This window comes from Lagopus leucura, unplaced genomic scaffold (genome assembly GCF_019238085.1).
Source record: "Lagopus leucura isolate 7727_CA_CO unplaced genomic scaffold, USGS_WTPT01 Super-Scaffold_100001, whole genome shotgun sequence".
Taxonomy (NCBI): domain Eukaryota; kingdom Metazoa; phylum Chordata; class Aves; order Galliformes; family Phasianidae; genus Lagopus; species Lagopus leucura.
In genome coordinates, this window is record NW_024962262.1 from 81,244,705 (window position 1) to 81,265,859 (window position 21,155).

At 40.1% G+C, this 21,155-nt stretch overlaps 2 protein-coding genes across 7 annotated transcripts in view; both read right to left on the minus strand.

Moving 5' to 3' along the window:
• The window catches only part of LOC122177213 (multidrug resistance-associated protein 1-like), a 34,984-nt gene extending 21,411 nt beyond the window's left edge, over positions 1-13,573 (minus strand). For 3 of the 6 annotated variants that reach the window (XR_006177981.1, XM_042866373.1, XM_042866370.1), the window contains exons 1-7: positions 12,305-12,955; positions 11,081-11,142; positions 7,636-7,777; positions 6,396-6,553; positions 5,141-5,318; positions 2,762-3,016; positions 129-194 (exon numbers count right to left, since the gene is read on the minus strand). Coding sequence is in view for 5 of the 6 variants with exons in the window: in XM_042866373.1 (XP_042722307.1) it covers positions 129-194; positions 2,762-3,016; positions 5,141-5,318; positions 6,396-6,553; positions 7,636-7,777; positions 11,081-11,142; positions 12,305-12,361 (918 nt within the window). In the remaining variant the exon portion in view is untranslated. Of the gene's footprint in view, positions 1-128; positions 195-2,761; positions 3,017-5,140; positions 5,319-6,395; positions 6,554-7,635; positions 7,778-11,080; positions 11,143-12,304; positions 12,956-13,151 lie in introns of those variants that run through there. The other 3 variants (XM_042866371.1, XM_042866372.1, XM_042866374.1) reach the window with 3 other exon arrangements.
• An 85-nt stretch (positions 13,574-13,658) lies between these two features.
• Positions 13,659-20,067, minus strand: RBM11 (RNA binding motif protein 11). The gene is made up of 5 exons (XM_042866375.1): positions 19,966-20,067; positions 16,089-16,251; positions 15,342-15,420; positions 14,543-14,636; positions 13,659-14,448 (listed from the first exon to the last, which is right to left on the minus strand). The coding sequence occupies exons 1-5, from the start codon at positions 20,065-20,067 to the stop codon at positions 14,116-14,118; spliced, it is 771 nt and encodes a 256-aa protein (XP_042722309.1). The 3' UTR covers positions 13,659-14,115.
• Positions 20,068-21,155: the final 1,088 nt, after the last annotated feature.

Below are 21,155 nucleotides of genomic sequence, written 5' to 3' on the forward strand. Positions count from 1 at the left end.
AATCAATATCTGCTGAAAGATTACTCAAAGAGCCCAATTTTTTTTTTTTAATTAACTCGTCTTCAAAGCTCAAAAGCTAACAAAACAAAGCTAAAACAATTTTCACAGTTCATTAGTTGTAGCATTACCTTTATTCCATGTAACATTTCACTCAGTAACTTGACGCGTTGATCTGAATATTTCATCTGGCTTTTCTGGTTAAAAGACAACAACATTCCCATTTTTCAGTGAGGAAAATAACATGTAAAATATGTGGTGTATTTAGTGAATTCATATACTTTATGCTAGCTTTGCCTGAAAAACACACCAGCACTGCAGTTACACCATGTTCAGATACATGTGTAATCTTACAATTCATTACTTGAAGCCATTCCCTCCATTACTAATACCTTGTTATTGAAAGAACCAATCAAAGGAATGAAGAAATTATTCTCACTCATGTGCTACACAGTCTGTTCTGCATAAAACACTTATAAAATACTAATTAAGCCCTTTACACATTCAAGTCTTTGCAAATAGAAGTTGCAAACTTCTAAACAGTTATTTTGTTGTCCTTTATGTTTTTTCCTTCTCTCTTAACACAGTAGGGATCTAAGTGCAAATGTACCTGCTGTGACTGCAAAAGAGATGAGGGCTTTTACTGCAATGTCTGTATCACAGCTTTACAAAAGAATATATAGATCCACAAAAGAGTATTCACTGGATGTTGCATTACCAAAGGCAAAAATAACACCGAGACTGGTATTTGTCTTGGTAACAACACAACACTTAGCATTATAACACTTTTTCTCAGTTTTTCACAGAAGTCATCAGGCAGAGTAAAAAAGCAGTGCAGAGAACTGTAGCATGAGAAAAGCAGAAAAGTATAGCAGCACCTCGGGGGGGATTTCCCATAACCTCAGGAAAACGTGCTAAGTTTGAAATAGCTGCTTACCCCAAATAATAAGAGGTGGAAGAGGGCCACCATCACATATAAAATCCTTTATTTAAAATAATTAACTTAAATGGAAAAAAACATAACTGCTCCCTACAGTGAGTCATATAGTAATTGTTACTAATACAAAAGCACTGTTTTAGTATAATGAAAAGTTAGGCATTGCATAATCAAAGAATATTAGGATGTTATAATCACAAAATAAACAAGAGAGTCAGGCAAAGTAGACTATGATGACAAAAGAGAATAAATGAAAGGCTTACCCTTATCCTAGGCTCACCCAAAAAACACCAATAGAGACGATCTCCAGAAGAGATCCCTCCCCACTGGTAGCCAGCTCTTAAATAGGTCTAGGAGGTCACCGGCAGCGCAGGTGAATTGCCTTCACCTGTGCTCCTCTGGCTGACTCATGGCTCACCTCAGGTGATCAATCAGAGGTTCAGCTGTGACTCAGCAGTTCCCATACAAGCGTGCATCTAAATTCTAATTTAGCTATCAAATAGATGGTGTTTTTACAAAGTTGAGCTCCCATTCTCTCAGTAACAAACATCTCCCACAGCATTCTCCTGCAGAAGCTGGCAGCCAGAGGCTTGGATGGGTACACTCTTGGCTGGGTGAGGAGCTGGCTGGAGGGCCGGGCACAGAGAGTGGTGGTGAATGGAGTCAAATCCAGCTGGCGACCGGTCGTGAGTGGTGTTCCCCAGGGGTCGGTGCTGGGGCCTGTCCTCTTCAATATCTTTATTGATGACCTCGATGAGGGCATCGAGTGCACCCTCAGTAAATTCGCAGATGACACCAAATTGGCTGGAAGTGTGGATCTGCCTGGGGGTAGCGAGGCCCTACAGAGGGATCTGGACAGGCTGGAGAGCTGGGCTGGAGCCAATGGGATGAGTTTCAACAAGGCCAAATGCCGGGTCCTGCACTTCGGCCACAACAACCCCAGGCGACGCTACAGGCTTGGGGCGGTGTGGCTGGAGGACTGCGTAGAGGAAATGGACCTGGGGGTATTGATTGATGCTCGGCTGAACATGAGCCAGCAGTGTGCCTGGGTGGCCAAGAAGGCCGATGGCATCCTGGCTTGCATCAGAAACAGTGTTGCAAGCAGGAGCAGAGAGGTGATTGTTCCCCTATATTCAGCACTAGTGAGGCCGCACCTCGAGTACTGTGTCCAGTTTTGGGCCCCTCACTGCAAGAAAGATATTGAGGCCCTGGAACGTGTTCAAAGGAGGGCAACAAAGCTGGTGAGGGGTCTGGAACACAGGCCATATGAGGAGAGGCTGAAGGAGCTGGGAATGTTCAGCCTGAAGAAGAGGAGACTCAGGGGAGACCTCATTGCTCTCTATAACTTCCTGAAGGGAGGTTGTAGTGAGCTGGGGGTCGGCCTCTTCTCTTGTCATTATTGATAGGACCAGAGGGAATGGTTTCAAGCTACGGCAGGGGAGATTCAGGCTGGACATGAGGAAGTATTACTTTTCAGAAAGGGTGGTCAGGCACTGGAATGGACTGCCAAGGGAGGTGGTGGAGTCACCGAGCCTGGGGGTGTTCAAGGAAAGGCTGGATGTTGTGTTGAGGGACATGGTTTAGTGGGAGCTACTGGGAATAGGTGAACGGTTGGAATGGATGATCTCTTAGGTCTTTTCCAACCTTGGTGATTCTATGATTCTATGATTCTATGATCTGCAGCTCTGGGTTGCTTATCGCTATGTTTTTAACTTTGACATATCAATAGTATTTCTATACCATTAAACAATTTAACACTTCCTCTCTTCTTCAGTCCTGCATTATGACAATTAAATTCCTCATTATCACGCCTATTAAATGTCTCACCTGCAGAGTTTTTACTTTGGCTGCAATAAGTGCATTTAGAGGTATGACCAAAAGAAGCACTGCCACACCAGCTAGTACTGAGGGGCCAAGTTCTTTCCAGAGGAAGATGACAGCCATGATGATCTGAAAAGGTGCTGACCACAACAGGTTGATGTTTACAATTAGCTCCATGAGTTGCTGAGCATCTGCTGACATCAGGTTAACCATCTCTCCAGTTGTATACCTTTGTCGTGAGGAACTGGCTAAAGTTAAGGCCTGCAAAATACAGAGGGTAAAAGTTGCAAAAATCAAGAATTTTGATGGGTTTATTTTCCCAGGAGAAGCTAAAAGCAAAGGATGACAAACAGTAAAACAAAGCTGAATTTAGTGAAACACACTTGTAACACTTAATGATAAATAAACAGATACCAGCTCATAGAGAGCTCAGAAGATCTCAGCTTTGGGCTGATGTGGGAGGCAAGAACAGCAAGCTTCATAGCAAGCACAGGTATAATCCCAGTGTGGCAATTTGACATTACATGGTGTCTGGGGACAGATACACAGACAGACCACCAACACACACTCACATCTGCTCTGAGGACCTCATATTTAATCACTGTGCCACCTGCAACTCCTGCACATAAAAAGACAGTGCCGCAGCAACTCACTCCACCATCGTTTTGCATCATTCCAGAAGCAAAGCAAAACCCGATCTGGCATTACTGACTGATTACATTCAAAGAGTGAACCAAGTTGACTCTCCACCCTGTAGCTATGGAAACTTGCCTGAATACGTTTACCCCAACTGCAGCCTCATACTATTCCCTTGCTCATGATGTGATGCACTGACATACCCTCATATGAGACATGAGAGAATGAATTTTCCTGTTTTCCTGAGTTGCAGCTAACAAGAAAACATTGTATACTGGTTCAGAAAACACCTGAGAAGTCTATACCAAAAGACTTGTTTAAATCTATTTGAGAAAAAGAGGCAATTTAAGAGACAATTTTAAATTTAAATTTAAATTGACAAATAAATGTTATTTATTTCAGATCTGGATTGTGTCTCATCTTCCCTGACTCTTGCTTCATAGACAAATATTGCAGTACAAATTCCAATGTGTCACGTTCATAAAAAAGCTAAGGTGCAGCCCTGAGAAACCAGCTTTATCTCAGATGCTATATATTAGTAGTATAATAAATGCTTTAATGTTATTTTAATTTACATAGTAAAAACAGTGATCGTATATGTCCTTGTTTTTTCCCTGGACATCCAGCCTAATATGCTTTCCCAGTTCATTCAGTAAATTTGGGAAGATTAACTCATGATCACAGAATCCTAGAACTGTTTGAGGCGCTTAAAGATCTCTCACTAAATAAGACTGCTCAGAGCCCTGTCCAGCCCAACACTGAACATTTCCAGTGATGGGTCACAGACAATTTCCCTAGGCAACCTTTTCCAGTACCTCACCATCCTCACTGTGAGAAACTGTTCCCTTATATCCAGTCTAAATGCAACAAAAACAGGAAGAGTTCAGTTTCTACATTATCTGCCCAACATCATCTCTGCACAGGTGGCTGACAAAAGTATTTAATTGCATGATTAAATAAAAGTATTTAACTAACACAATTGTGCTCTTGCAGCTTGGAAAGCCAGTGGTATCCTGGGCTCCAAAAGAAGAAGGGTGGCCAGCAGGGACAGGGAGGTGATTGTCTCTCTCTACTCTGCCCATGGGGCCCCATCTGCAGTAGTGTGTCCAGGTCTAGGGCCCCGGTACAGAAGAGATGTGGAGCTGTTGGAGAGGGTCCAGACAAGGGCCACAAAGATGATCAGAGGGCTGGAGCACCTCTCCTATGAAGACAGGCTGAGGGAGCTTGTTCAGTCTGGAGAAGACTGCGATAAGACTTTATTGCAACCTTTCAGTATTTAAAACAGGCAATCAGTTTTTTACAAGGGTAGACAGTGAAAAAGGAGAATAGTTTTAAGCTCAAGGAGGGAAGGTTTAGTTCAGATGTCAGGGGGAAATTCTTCACTATGAGAGTGGTGAGGTGCTGGAACAGGCTGCCTGGAGAGGCTGTGGATGCTCTATCCCAGATTGGATGGGGCCTTGGGCAATCTGGTCTAATACCAGATCTGGAGGTTGGTGGCCCTGCCTGTGGTGGGGGGTTGGAATTCGATGATCCAACCCAAGCCAATTCCATTAGAGCCATATAGTAGAAACACTGTTGAAATTCCAAATTCTTAAACAAACAATTGTCAAAATATAAAGTCAATCTGTTAGCCTGTCACGTGTTTGTTATATCTTGGGTTCTGATCATACTGGTAAATACATTATCTTTAAACACTAAAGTGCTTATTTTAAATTTTTGTTGTGAAAGAAAATCAGAAGATCTTATCACCTTCTTGTATATCAGGCCAACAACTGCAGTCTTGACTTTGACAGCAGTAAGCATGTTGTTACGCTGGTATAACTGATGCAGGAGAGTTTGTGAGAGAACTACAAAAAACAGGGCAACAGCATAGCCATATCCACTCCCATGTGAACTCATGTGATTTTCACTTACAGTTATCATTGATCTGAAAAGGAAGCAAAATAATTTTAGAATTCTGTGCATACAATCAACATCTGACAATAGTAAAGGAACACACTGGCAACTTGTTTAATTAAGTCAATTTATGATGGATTTAAGTCCAGGTATGGTAGAAGGTCACAAAAAAAGCCACATTAAAAACGGTAGTTCTTATCTGTGCTTTCCAATTTGGTACCCTAGACACAATTCTCAAACATCATTCTACAAATTAATCAGCTACCACTGACTTCACAGAGAACAAAGTACAAATAAAGAATGGCAAAGAAAAATAAAGACATTTTAATTAGATGCTTATCAAAAAAGCTTCTAATTATGTGCTTATTAACCAAAGCTTCTAATTCCAACCTCCAAAGTGAGATAGAGAAAAAAATCTTAAGGAAAATTAATTCTTATTTTGGCGTTAGTAAAAGATAGTCTTAAATAACCAGCAACCACAATGTCTTCTAACAGATCTTATGGTCAATATTTTTGCTTAACATCCCAGGTTACAACAAATTACACTGACACAGGATGTAGTATGAAGATTAACAATATTTCTGTTCATTACCATTTTTCTTTGAAAAATTCTTAACACCTCTATGCTAAGCAAATACCTAAAGATGACTTCCATCAGCCTCATGCTACCAATAATGTTACAGCTGAGTTGCCACACTTTCCCCTGAAACGTTGAAACTGTAGGTATGAATGTATATTTAAATGTTTTGTTGAAAAATAGAGATCCAAAAATATTGACAAAAAGCAGAAAAGTTACATGTATTTATATATATATATACATATTTTAATATCTGATTCTGTATTTGATTATATTTAGTGCCGTGGAAGTGAGTCTTATACTGCTTTTATCTCAACTGTTTGACCAAGAAATTTCTGATCTCTTTGAGCTTTTCTTCACTAGATAATTTACAGATAATCACTGAAAAACAAACAAACAAACAAAACCCAACAGAGAGTCCACCTAATCATTACATCTAAGCTGTTCAGTTTGGCTTTGATATTGGTAATCCTTCAGCTTTACTTCTACTATTGTTCTCTCAACTTAAGGTGAAATGCATCTAAAACTTACTTCATTATTTGTGGACTCATGAAAGCCAGGATGTCAGCTGCAGCTTTTAAAAATGCAACTTTGAGCAACAAAAACTTAAATGTTTGCCACAGTGGAAAAATCAAAGATGGTTTATAGAAACTTCTTGACTTAAACAGCATTCTTTCAATATAAGAATCCTGAAAGATTACAAGAATATGTACAGAATTAGGAAATTATTTTACCCCACTAAATCACATTATTAAACAAGTGTCCACTTAAAATCATTATTGTACTTATGTTCTGAAGGACATTTCTAACAGTCAGAACAGAAGAACTGCTTTGGGGTAAGAAATGAACTTTGGTTTTACTAAATCTGGCTCAAAAAAAAAAGCTTTAGCTGCTCTTAATTATCACAGTAATGAAGGACAGAATATTTTTTACAGATGGATAACAACATAATATTAATATCAGAATTAAAAATAATCCTGAATGAATTAAAAAAATCCGTAATGAAAAGTGCTTTTGAATGCTTCAGCAGAAAGTGCTTCAATAGATATCTCAACAGTAGAAGAAAAAACAAGTCTAGAAATAAATGAAAAATACTCAAGAGATGCAGTAAAGCCAGACTGCAAGAGCAGCCCTCTTCTCAGTAATTCAAAAATAAAAGTTACACTCTTACTGGATTTACAGGTTAAACTCTCTCTCCTGTGAATATCCTGGCATTGTACAGCATTTAGTGTATTTTAACATCAACAACAAAAGAACAACGCTGACTGAAAATCCCAAGTTCTTATATGAAAATCACACAGGCAATCTCGAGCAAAACAAACAAAATATTTGTAAGACTCAATATTGATGAAATTAAAGGAAACTGAAGCTTGCTTTGTGTGTTTTCCAGGTCAGAGCATCCACTGGTGAACAAGCCGATAATGGATTTCTCTAAACACCAGACGTACAGAAGTAAAGACAAACCAGGAAGTGTAAGACATTTAAAATAGGTGGTGCTTAATCAACAAAGCAGAAGTTGTGGTAATTTCCACACCACTTGACATGTTAAAATGTAACTGGATTTTTTTTTATAAGAGATACGCTTGGATTTGTATAACTAAGAAAAATCCTATTGCCACGTTAGAGATCACAGATCACGATACTGATTGGTCTTTGCAATCTACAGCAAGTAGTCTCTTCAACAAAAAATAGGAATTTAAAAAATCATCTCTAGCTTCTAGTCTCTTTAAATTCAGAAAAGGATTTTGCTTATTTTCAGAATTCTCACTACCGTCAATCCTGCAGAAGACTTCTGGATTTCTTTTCTCCATTGCTTTTCAAAGTTAGGACCCACACTGTACGGTGAATCACTTTCATTCAGTTCAAACAGGTCATCTCTTTCCAGAGGCTTTTTATAGCCTATAGATATTAGTCTGAAAAAAAGGAATGAATTTAGACAGCATGAAATACAGCAAACTAAGCAAACCAAAACAGCAATTCAAAATGTAATGATATCATTTAGGGCATGTAAGTACAATCTATATTCAAAATAATAGACGTAATCCTGACAACTGAAATTGACCTGACATATGGAGAGCCCAAACACATTGTCACATCTGAAGAGCAAACTGAGGAAACTTTCTACTTTCAAAGTCTGTCTACATTTCTGATCTCACATATTTCCACATGAAAATAGAGTATTTAATGAATAAACTTGTATAGCATCACTACCCAGTTACTTTTACAACTGGAAATTAAATACCCCTTTTTAATAAATCAATAAATCATCATCATTTTTAACCAAGGTAACAACCTTAATGTGCTGGGTTTCAGCACAAGTATGATGGAAGTTTCCTTACAGCAGATCCTCATGTGTTATAATTTTGTTTCAGCAAAGTACTGTTGTTCACTTGTTTGTTAAAACAGATGAGAAATTGTTCTTGAAAATGGCAAAATAGGGCTGATGAACACGCTGAACCTACAGGAACTCCATTTCAAAGAGTAATAGATGATGTGTATTTTCTGATGAGCAGACATTTCAGAGAACTCGAAGAAAAGCAATGTCCCATTTCTGAGGTGGAAAAAATGCAAAGAGACTTATGTTGACAATGTCATCCGTCTCAGAGAAAGCCCTAAACAGCTAAGAAGGAACAAGAGACTCATGCTTGGATACGCGCGGGTGACCTGACAGTGGCAGCACTAATGCCTTTGCACTGCTGGGAACTTCACTCTCTGAGGGCTGAAATGCAGATGCAGAGTCCATCTTCTCAAGAGTGCACTCCCAATGTATGCCTCTCTGCCAGCGCTGGGCTTCATGCTGATGTGTGTGCCATTGTGCTTAGCAAAGGATGAAAAATAAGACTCAGAAAAACTTTCGTAACAAAATTCGAGTGGGAGTGGTCTTCACTATCCCCATGTGTCCCCCAGAGAGAGGTACAAGTTCATACTTAACAATTTATTGCTTGTGTTTGCTTCTGTTTGGGAAAAATGACCATACCTAACATTTACACTATTAGTTTGACTGTATCCCATTAATTACTTCACAGTGAAGCACACCTTCACTGATCAGAACTAAAATCATATTTCCCTACATCTCTCCTTTCGTTAACCATTGTACAAGTGGTTAAAAACCACACAAGATATCCCAGCTTGGACACCTTGGTTAACACTGTGACATAATGACCAAATATCATTTGAACATGTTGCAGTCAGGATACTACATACTTTCATATATATGGAATGCAAGAACTGCTGAATGGTGTGGACAGAGTTAAATCCAGCTGGTGTCCAGTTACAGGTGGTGTTCCTCAGTATTGGTACCCTCAGCTAGTCCTGTTTAATATCTTTACAGACAATCTGGATGAGGGAATCGAGTGCACCCTCAGTAAGTTTGTAAGTGGCACCAAGTTGGGAGGAAAAATCCATCCACATGGGAGGAGAAAGGCCCTACAGAAAGATCTGGACAGACTGGATAGCTGAGCTGAGGCCAATGGGATGAAATTCAACATGACCAAGTGCTGGGTCTTGCACTTCAGCCACAACAACCTCAGGCAATGCTACAGGCTTGGGGCAGAGTGGCTGGAAGTCTACGAGGAGGAAAAGGATTTGCTGACAGCTGGCTGAATGCGTCACCAGTGTGCTGAGGTGGTCAAGAAGGCCAATGGCATTCTGGCTTGCATCAGAAATAATGCAGCCAGCAGGAGCAAGGAGGTGATCATATCCCTGCACCCAGCTCTGGTGAGGCCGCACCTCAAGTACTGTGTTCAGTTTGGGGCTCTTCACTACAAAAAAAGACATCAAAGCCCAGGAGCACGTCCAGAGAAGGGCAGTGTAAGTGGTTTGGAGCTCAAGTCTCACAGGGAGCAGCTGAGCAAACTGGGATTATTTAGTCTGGAAGAGGAACAAGGGAGACATTATTGGCCTCTACAATGACCTGAAAGGAGGTCATTAGTAGCAAGGTGAGGGTTAGCCTCTTCTTCCAGGTAACCAGTGATGAGAGGTAAAGGCTTCAATTTGCACCAGAGGAGGTTCAGGCTGGGTATTAGGAAAAATGTCTTCTCAGAAAGAGTGGTCAAGCACAGGAATGGGTTGCCCAGGGAGGTGGTGGAGTCACTTGTCCCTGGAGGCTTTAAAACAACATGTAGATGTGGTATTTAGAGATATGGTTTAGCAGGCAATATTGGTGGTAGGTTGATAGTTGGACTAGATGATCTTTCAGGTATTTTTCCAACCTTAGTGATTCTGTGATTGATAAAAAGCATGGTTACTCAGAAAATGATGGCTGAACTCCTAAACTCTGGCCCTGTTGGAGTTACACTCAATGCATTATACAGTCTGATTCTTTCAGTCTCGGCTTATAAATTACAGATAACATTTTCAGCTTTTGTTTAAACTAACAATATTGAATAAAGCAATAAATACTTACGACACTCAAAATATTTTCTTTTCAATTACAATTTTTATGTGGGTGTGATTCAAATGATTTAAAAGGAATAAGAAAAACATTACAAACAGTCACAAGATGTAACACATGAGCTTGTTTCAACTACTGTCCAAAACACTAAGTGACAGGAAGCTGTATGGCTTGATATAGCTGAACTTTCAGTTCCTATTTTTTCTATCCTTCTTTTCCTATTAATTTCTAAGAAGCAGAGGGACTCTACTGGTTTTTCTGAACAAGGGTTCAAGGGTAATGGCATTTGGCCTAACATGTAAGAGAGAGGAAAATAAGTCTGACATTGGCTACTTCATAAATGCACTGAAATGAACTACTGAATATTTGTTCCTGGAGATCTAGCAAATAAAGCACAAAGAAAACCATTATTTATTCATTTATTTATTTTTGTCTATTACCAAATTTTTACAAAATAAAAGTAACAAATCAAAAAGGAAAGTCTAATTTGGCTGTTTAAATCCTGTTCTCTAAAAGTAGCTTCTGTTGTGAAAAGAACACTGATTCCAACTATCAAAAAATCATGTTTTAAATAGATACTAAATAACATATAAAGTAAGTATCAACTTTATACATTACATATACTATATGTACATAAAACAGTATTCTATAAAATATTTGAATACGATCCCTAAAAATTGTAAACTTTGATTTTTATACAACAAGAAAACAGCAATTTTGAGTTCAGGCTACAGATCCCGTCTGAATGATGGGATGGAATATGTGCACCCTTTTATTGAGAGAGCATCAGTAAAAATCAACGAGCTGTTTATTGAATTCTTACCTGCTAAACCAGGAATACGTTAATTTATTGAAGAAAGAAACATTTTCTTCAGGGCTGCATTTCTGTTATTAAAAAAAAAAAAAAAAAAAAAAAAAAAGAGAAGAAAGAAAAGTGATAAAAAAGGGAAAAATTATTAATGCCACTTGAAATACTAAATATTTTTTTTCCTCATTTTATTCTTTAATCCTTATCAGGATTGTTGTTTTTTTAATCAATTGTTAATTGTTTTCAGGAGATATTTAATTGCAAGTATATATTTATTCTTTTTTTCCCACAAAAGACACGACAAACGTATGGACTTCCAGTGCTGTGAGAAGATTTAGCTTGATTGTGTTAGCTTGTGTCAACTTAGCTTGATTTTGTACTGTTTATGTACACTCTGGAGTACTACACCAACTGGAAAGCATGTCCAAGACACACAATTCTGACAGCTAAAAGTGTGGATTGTGGATTTGTGGATTTCTCCCCCCCCCCCTACTGAAAATCTGGCTATTGAAAGTATCTGAACCTAGCAGTATTGAAACTGCTAATACCTGAAGAGCAGCAGCCTCCTTTCAGGCCATAAGGGATGGAGTACTTCCAAGTGCACTGTGCAGACTGCTGCCCACTCCTACCTCACTGTAGATGTAGGGAAACACATATGGGAGGAAAACACCTATGGGCTCTCCCTCGCCTCTTGAGAAACCCGTATGCGTGCCAGGCCGGACTCCAGCAGCCCCAGGGTTTGGGGCTAAAGTTTTATATATATAAAACTTTTATATATAAAAGTATATAAAATATAACTTTTTATATATAAAAGTTATATTTTACATACTTTTATATATAAAAGTATATAAAATATATAAATTTTTGATTCCTGTTGCTAAAGAATTCAGCATCACCTCAAAAAACCAGTCGCTAACAAGAGATGCAGTTACGGTTCCATTCGATAGGTGGTGTGAAAAAACCACCTATTAGATGCCGCTGGTGCTCTGACATATTCATATGTTGTTTTTTGTTTTTTTTTCCGCCAAAAAATTTCCTCGTACTTTCAGTGGAAAAAAAAAAGAAGAAAAAAAAAACAACCACAAAACGATTAAATGGTAACCTAAGAAATAAGCACACAAGAAGAACGCGCTTGCCCCTGCTATAAAAATCGCGCGCCCCGCCGTCTTCCACTACAGCTCCCCCGCGGCCGACCCACCGGACCTGCCCACCTCACAACGCCTCCTCCCTCCCGCTCACCTCCTGCGGCTTTACCTTGCCGCCGACGGGGCTCAGGTGCTCGTAGAAGCCGGCCATAGCTGCCACGGGACGCGCATCGCCCGTGCGTGCTACGCGGCAGAGGCGTGGGAGGGCGGTACGGTCTCCGCCTCCCCCGGCTCTCACAGCCGTCCTGGTGGCGGATCGCTCCCCGTCGCGGGACCCGCACCGCTGCGGCGAGGCTCTGCGTGCGATTTCTGCTTCTGTAAAGCAATCTGCTGTATTTTACTTGTGAAGGTTTTCCTTTATTGTGTCAGTTTTTGAAATCAGTGGCCTACTGGTATAATGTCATCACTATTTTGCAGCAGATGTGAGATCACACCTGCATAGCTTAATCCTAGTTACTGGTGGGGAAAAGGAAGATGAAGGGGCAGGTGTTGGTGTGGGAGGAAGCAAAAGTGGTTGGACACTTAACAAGTTTCTCAATACACGTGGTATAAATCTAAGGCTTGAACTTCTAAGTTTTAGATAGAAGCTCCTTCTAGGAAGAGTTAAATTCAATTGCTAGTGAAATTTTAAGGGTGCCATATCATGGTGCTATAGCAGTAATCTCCTAAGAATCGTAGAATCCTAGCATGGCTTGAGTTGGAAGGGACCTCAAGGATCATCAAGCTCCAACCCCCCTGCAACATGCAGGACCACCAACCTTCATATCTAATACTAGACCAGGCTGCCCAGGGCCCTGTCCCACCTGGCCTTGAACACGTTCAGGGACAGGGCATCCACAACCTCTCTGGGCAGTCTGTTCCAGCTCCTCTCCACTCTCTTGGTTAAGAACCAACCTAAATCTTCCTCAATTTGAAACCATTTCTCCCAGTCCTGCCATTACCTATCCCAGTAGAGTTGGGTCCGCCTCTGTTCGTAGGCTCCTTTTAGACTGAAAGGCTGCAATGAGGTCTCCTCGTAGCCGTCTCTTCTTCAGGCTGAACAAGCCCAGCTTCCTCAGTCTGTCTTCATAGGGGAGGCATTCCAGCCCTCTGATCATCCTGGTAGCCATAAGCTCAGTTATTTTTCATCCATTTATTATAACTAATGACTGGAGTCTCAAATAAGCAAATTGAGCACTGGAGAGTAAGTTTATCAAAAGATCCACAGTGAGTATATTGAAAGATCCACAGTGTATGCAGGTCTAGTCAGAGCATAACCATAAAGTACATCACTTTGAGAACTGATACAGTATGTAAGCCTTGTAGTTAGTGCAAATACTTTTTTTTTTTTTTTTTTACCTTGCATTTATTACTAGAAAAAAGAAAAGTTACAATAAGTGTACACACTGATCCTAATGCAACATAAGAGCAGAGATAGATCAGTAAAGAGGAAAAGTTGTAGGCATTGATACTTCAGCGATGAGCAAATCTTTAATAGGGCGCTTAGAACTTCTAGTCCGCTCAGTTCTTCAGCAGCTCCAGAGAATTCTTAAAGCAGTCACAATAGTAAATTCCACAAGTCATCGAAGTGATACGTATGCTTTATGAGTGGCTCAAAGTATACATTTTCACAGTGTCTAAATTAGCAAACTAACAGACTTTTGTAATTCTTGGAAAACAGAAGCATGATTACCAACGTTCTCCTTCTATAGGAAAACTGTATCTTTTTAAATATTTCCTATACCTTAACATACTTTCTTCTTTTACTTGGTTGAGGTTAATAAAGTATCAGTATAATTTAAGCACAATGCCTTTCAAAATTAATATGAGTCTTGTACATTCCTTTTGTAATAAAGTGCAACAATGAGTGAATTTCTCTCAAATAAAAATAGAAAATATAAGTAAAAATAATCCACTTTTACAGTATTAATGCCTTTTTTTCTTGGCTTTGCACTTATTGTATTTTTGGTCATGATCTCTTTGTCTCATTCTGTCATCTTCAGTACTAGTGTCACTGTCACAACTTTGCTGTTCCCTCTTTCTTTTAGACGTGCTTTCATCCACCTGGTACACTTTTCCATCACTTGAATGTGGCACGGCCAACTCAAAAGAACTCTGCCCACACTTAAAATTTGCAGCTTGATTCTGATAGGGAGGAATGGAAAAGCTTGAAGGCAGTGGCAGAGTCATCTGGTAGTAAGGAAATTGCTGACTCACTGGACTGTGAACTGCGTACTGCTGTTCTAAAAAATGGTTCATCTAAAGAAATACAAACTTGAGTTGTTAATACTGTTAAGAGAAACTTTTGAAGAGTTATATTTCACATGCATTACAGCTTTTATCACAAACTCACCATCTTCTGAAAGATGGAGTGTTCCTGAGGTAAACAGTTGTTCATTGGAAAAGGAGTAACAGGAAATGGAGGAATTCCATAAGGCTCTTGATACCTAGGAAAAACAGGAAAACATATAAAGACTAGGCTTCTAACAAATACTATCCTGTAGTGTAATGATATTCAGCTGTTGGGCTATAATGAGTGTATTTGAAAGAATAATACAGATATTAACAACTGGACTTCCACAAAAACAAACAAACAAATAAATAAATAAAACAAGGAAAACACTTCCAAAGACTTAACAAGTAATCCTGACAGAGAGTTCTGGCATACTTGCAAAAAAATAAAAATAGAATTTGAGATGCCAAAACATTGAAATTGGGATGTTCAGAATTCTGTTATAACAGTGTGTACAAGTTCTACCTGTACACTCACGTGTGCATCACATTTGCTTGTATATATACACACAGCAAGTAAACTCAGTAGGGTAGAAAATGATTATCTCAATTGCCAGATTTTCTTTTGCTCTAAGAACTGCAAATATTCCTAGTACAAACACCATACTTATAATATTTTTCCACATTCCTGTATCTTGCAAAAATCATTAGGATTTAGAATCTAACTATCGGAACCTCTAGCAAGCTAAACAACCAAACATTAACTAAAACCCATTGCAAGTCATTAGTACAGATGCAATTAAAGTGTGCAACTGCCATGTTAATGAAGAGCCTAAAGATTGCCTTACTGTGTCTACCACATCCCTTTTAACATTTTTAAATTATAGTCATACAATTCATTCACAGGAGGTCTTTGTTACCTATATGAAGGTGAATATAAGTCAGCATAGTTCTCAAAACCATGTGTTGGGCTGTTTAGTTCTGAAGAGTGTGAACTCCCTGTAAATAAGACAAGACTGTAATGACTATTCAGTTTTAACTGTTTGATTAACAAGTTAAAACACAGAAAGTATTCTGTCACTGTACTGTACTGGTATATCAAGTCTGGCATATAATGGAAAGGTGTCATTTTATGGCAGACAATCTATACCACCAATGAACTGCTTCAAAATGTTTCTTTATCATTTACACTCAGCCACTTACAGAAACATAAATCAGGACTGTTCAATAATCATGAACAGAATCGTTCCCACTGCTTCTGATTTCAGGAAGCTCAGCCATTTTTACTTAAACGATTATTGCCCTCTACAGCCTTCTAGGTAAGGAGTGACACAGCGCAGACCAGGAACAAGTCAATGTTTGGACGGCAAATACTGCCTAATCATTAGCATTCCAGAAGGTTTATTTTCATAAACATAAAATGAAGAATAAGACTTTGATTTGACTGCATTTTCCTAACTACATTCTCTTCCAATTAAAATAAAACTGATAGCTTCGTGGCTTTAGTACAAAAGCTTTCAAACAGCTTGATAGTTGCTGCTCTTAACTGAGTCAGAACTGCAAGTGAAAGTCACTTGTAGGATTAAAAACTAGTAATTTTAGAAAAACATACTTCAAAAAACGGCTTTAGAAAAAGACTTAAGTAATCACTCTGACTGCAAACCTACCAAACCGATACCGTACTTTAATTGGTCTTCCATACAAACGGATTCCATTCAGCAAAGCTATTGCATAAGGCACTGATTCTTTGTGCTTAAAGCAGACAAATCCAAAAGACTTGGGTTTTCCATCCTTATCTTTACAAATCGTCACTTTGGTTAATGGTCCAGCCTGAAAGAAATCTGCGTTATTTTTCCACAGAACTTACTTTAAAAAAAAAAAAAATTAAAAAATCACAATCATTTCATGATTATATATATTGCCATAGGTTGAAACAGTGTTTCTCAAGTATGAGATTATTTCATTTTAAAAATCTCTCGAATTCTGAGCATTTATAAAACAAAAAGGAGCCCTACAAATATTAAAACTGGAACCAACCATCAGTCCATGGGTGACGATTGGTTCTACTTTAGTAATCTGATTATTTTTATTATTTTCAAAATATATTTATGACAGCTGCAAGAAGGAGTATTAGGCTCCTTTGTTTCCGTAACAAAGGTCAACTCATGCATGTACAGTTTCTAGTACAACCATTACAACGGTTTTTGCACAGCTAACACAACTATACAGATTGACAATACCAGCTGTGTAAAACCAAAGTAATCCATCACTCTGATTCTAGGAATTTAAGGAATATAGAAGTGGGAAGCATCAAAACTGTTGGAAAACAAGCTTAAATAGAGAATAGTTCTTCTGGAACCACAACAAAATCTAATTTTCTATACTACCTAGTCCTATCACAAATGCATGACAAGGAATCAAGAGAATCTGTCATCATCTAACCAGAGATAGTGTACTGTTACTGACCAAGAAAAACAAACAAAAACTCAACATAAACCAGGGAACAAAACCACTCCCTCTTCCCCCTTAAGAATGCTCTGTTTGGACTCGATGATCCTCATGTGTTCCTTCCAGCTCAGGATATACCACGACATATCTTCATTGAAAAGAAGTCCCATCTCTGCCTACATGCACCATTAAAATCCTTGCCCAATACTTCTAGAAGAACAAAATTAAAGCAGTGACATTACATAAATACTGGCTCCATTTTCAAATAAATTGTTATTTTCATAGCAAATACCAACATCCTTCAGATACAGTAACAAAATTTCTGAATGTCTAAATTACCATCATAGATGGAGAATTCATTGTCCTGAATCAAAAACTAGCACTCAGCGTTGGCAACAGCAGTGGTAGTGAACTCTATAGAACTTAAGAATTTTGAGTTCTATGTGAACTCAAAAGTAAACTACAACTTTAGGCAAACACACATTAATTAAATGGCGATGATTTGGAGCCATATTCCTTGACTCTAGCCACTGCGATGTTAGATTGAGGATATGAAGGACTGACATCAGTGGTAACGTTTGATTGCTGTATGCTTTTGCTATCTGAGTATAAACAACTCCTCACTTAAATATAATGCTCTTCCTGAAACGTGAAAAACACTTCCTCCTCTCACCTCAACCTTGATGAAAGCAAGAGAGCCATACAGACAAAGGATCAAAAATAAAGTATCATTTTTATTATTGGTGCAGAATGAGGATGAGGTTATATAGCAATGGATACTACCTAGGTTGACTTGCGCAGAGAGTCTTCAATACGTCGATTTCACCTTTCCAAGTATCTTCAAATTTGATGTGTTAGTTTTTTTTGCTTTGTTTGTTTTTTAAGAGGGGATTTCAGTGATATTCTGAACACGCTTGGTTTTACTTGATTTGGTTCTAAGGCATTTTTCTGTTGTTCTGCACTACACTGCAGTTTTTCTAAAAATGGCATATATCCAGTCTTCACATTATTTGCCTAATGAGGAGGTCTGGATCTTCAAGAACTAGAAGTAACAGCTCTAGAAGTAACAGGCTCAAACACTTTGAAGATCAGTCTTAAATATGTAGTCTTCCTGTTCATAAACAAAAAATATTAATAGTTTAGAAGTACTAATAATAGTACTAATAATAGTAAAAATATTAATAGTTTAGAAGTATTAATAATAGATATTTTATCCTAATTTCATGAGGGGAACGCTACAGCTCAGGAGTACATTTTAAGGGCTGAACTACATCACGAATATAATCTGTGTACTTTCCAAGGAAGGACAATACTTAAAGGAGAAGCATGTGCTATTGCAGCAAAAGCAGAGAAACTTGAGTGAGAATATGAAGAGAAGAAAAAAATTAAGTAGGTGTTATTGGCATGATCTAAAGACCCAGATAAAAATTAACATTTCGTTGAGTGAAGCAGATTACACAAAAATTTGCGTAAAACTGCATTCTGAGGACATCTGTTTATTTTCATTGTTTTTGTGACAGGATTTGTATGGTAAATTACTCATGTCTCCTGGTAAGTTAAGCATTTTTTAACTTAGCTTTTACAGCTAAATGACAGAATACTGCTTACTGTTGGAAACAGGGATACTGCACAGAAAAATCACAGAATCATAGAATGACCAGGGTTGAAAAAGACCACAATGATCATTTGAATTTCAAACCCCTGCTGGGTGTAGAGTCACCAACCACTAGACCAGACTGCCCAGAGCCACATCCAGCATGGCCTTGAATGCCTCCAGGGATGGAGCATCCATGACTACCTCTTACACAATTTTAGGGAAAAGTTACAAACTTAGAGTTACTAAGAAACTGAAGAAGCTAAAAGGCTACAGGGCTGGAATATACCAAGAAAAAAGGCTTTCCAGTGCAAATAGAGTAGTGTGCTGATACCTCGCCTACTTAAGATGATGAATATCACATTAATCAATGGAATAAAAATGGTAAAAATAGTTCTGGTTATTAAATGAAATAGGAATGGAGCAGATTAGTCTGACGCCTTCTTTTTTTATGCTCTTTATTTTTCAAACACACCAGAAGGCAGCAAAGTTCTTTTTGCAACTAGGAATAATCAGTATTAGCAGAAGCAAGTGTATCATCACACTGCTGGCAGAACTGCCTAGTGTAAGCTAGATACAGACTGTTTCAGGCTAGCAGAAATTTATCATCATCCATTGCTGTCAATCCATCCCACAGTTTGACACAGTTCTCCATTCCACACACACCTGCTTTTCCTTACCACTTTCATATTAGTAAGCCTGGCTTAGCCAAACATTTTGTTAATAGAAAGTCAAAACTTTAGCCAAGTCGGTGTCTTAAAATAAACCACCCCTAAGGCAAGTCTTTCAGGTTTTGGGAGAGAACAGAGAGAACAGTTTGGATCCCATCAGCAGAATATCGTCTCAAGCATTAGAAGACATTTTGTCATAACGGTTATAGCAGTGGAAGTCCCACATCCCACCTGAAAAACATTCCTATCACCTGTCCTACTCTCTTAACACTTGCAATCTTCTTGCACATGGGTGACAGAGGGGCCGCTCAGCCTAGCAGTACACTGAGCCTTCAAAGCCAAACAGAAGCTGCCATGAACATCATGAGCACAAGATGCCATAGAACTGCACTTGGTTTGGGTTGGAAGGGACCTTAAAGCTCACCCAGCCCCAACCCTTGCCATGGGCAGCGCTGCCCCCACCAGCTCAGCTGCCCAGGGCCCCATCCAATCTGGCCTTGAGCGCCTCCAGGAATGGGGCACCACTGCTTCTCTGGGCAGCTGGGCCAGCGCCTCACCACCCTCTGAGTGAAAAAATTCCCCCTAACAGCTAACTTAACTCGGTTTTCAGAGACTGCAGGGTACGCCGGACCACGGCACAGCCGGCTCTCACCGGGGCTGGGTGCTGTCAGGCCGTGGGCAGCAGTGCGGATGCCAGCCGGCGCGGGGCGGCGCGGCGCGGCGCTGCCCTGCCCTGCCCTGCCCTGCCCTGCCCGCTCCCCAGCCCAAGACCGCTGCCCTGCGGCGCCTCCAAGCCACTGCCCCGCCCCGCCCCGCCAGCTCGCCCGCCACCTGCAGGAAGAGTTCGTAGAGGATTTCCTCCCGCACGCGGCTCTCCAGGTTCCCCACGAACAGCGTCCGGTCCGCCTCCCCCGCCCGCCCCGGCCCCGACATGGCACTACTGCTGCCGCCACTGCCGCCGCCGGGCGCCGCCTAGGGCGGAACGGGAGAAAGGACCCCGCTGCCGTAAAGGGCTGCACGACAGCTCGTCGCTAGGCAACGGGATCAGCGCCCTGCAGAAATAGAGCTAAAATGCTCCTCCTGACCTCTTGTGGGGTCGGTGGGTACTGCAGATGCTGCGTCGGGACTGAGGGGCAAATGCTCCGAAACGCTTTGAAGCCCTCAAGTATCTAGTCCTCAACACGATAAAGCGCTCTGACAGTTACTAACAAAACATGATTGCTACCTTTAGGCTTGCACTCTAACCCACTGTCACCTAGAATCACAGAATCATCCGAGTTGGAAGGGACCTTTAAAGGTCATCTAGTCCAACTCCCCTGCAATGAGCAGCGACACCCACAGCCAGCTCAGGTTGCTCAGAGCACTTCCAGCCTGACCTTGGACATCTCCACAGATGGGAGACCACCACCTGTCAGGGCAACCTGCTCCAGTGTCTTACCACCCGTATTGTAAAAAACTTCTTCCTTACTCCAGTCTAAATATTCCTTGTTTCAGTTTGAAACTATTTCCCCGTGTCTTATCATATCTTATTCCTGCCAAAGAGACTGTCCCATTTTTTCTTACAGCCCCACCTTTAGATACAGAAATGCCTCTCTCAGGTCTCCCTAGAGCCTTCTCTTTTCTGGGCTGAACAGCCCCAGTTCTCTCAGCCTGTCCTCACAGGAGAGGTGTTTCATCCCTCAGAACCATCCTGTTTTGTGGTTGTCCTCCGGACACCCTCCAACAGATAGATCCATGTCTCTCCTGTTCTCAGGACTCCACATCTGTCCACAGTACTCCAGGTGGGATCCCACCAGAGCAGAGCAGAGAGGCAGGATCATTGCCTTCAACCTTCTGGCTATGCTTTTTTTGATGCAGCTCAGGAAGCAGTTGACTTTCTGGTCTGTGAGAGTACATTGCTGACTCATGTTCAGCTTGCCACCTACCAGTACCCCCAGGTCCTTACCTGATTGCTACAATCAGCTTTCAAGCATGTACACACATATAGCAATATAGCATTCAGTACATATTTTTAAAGGTTT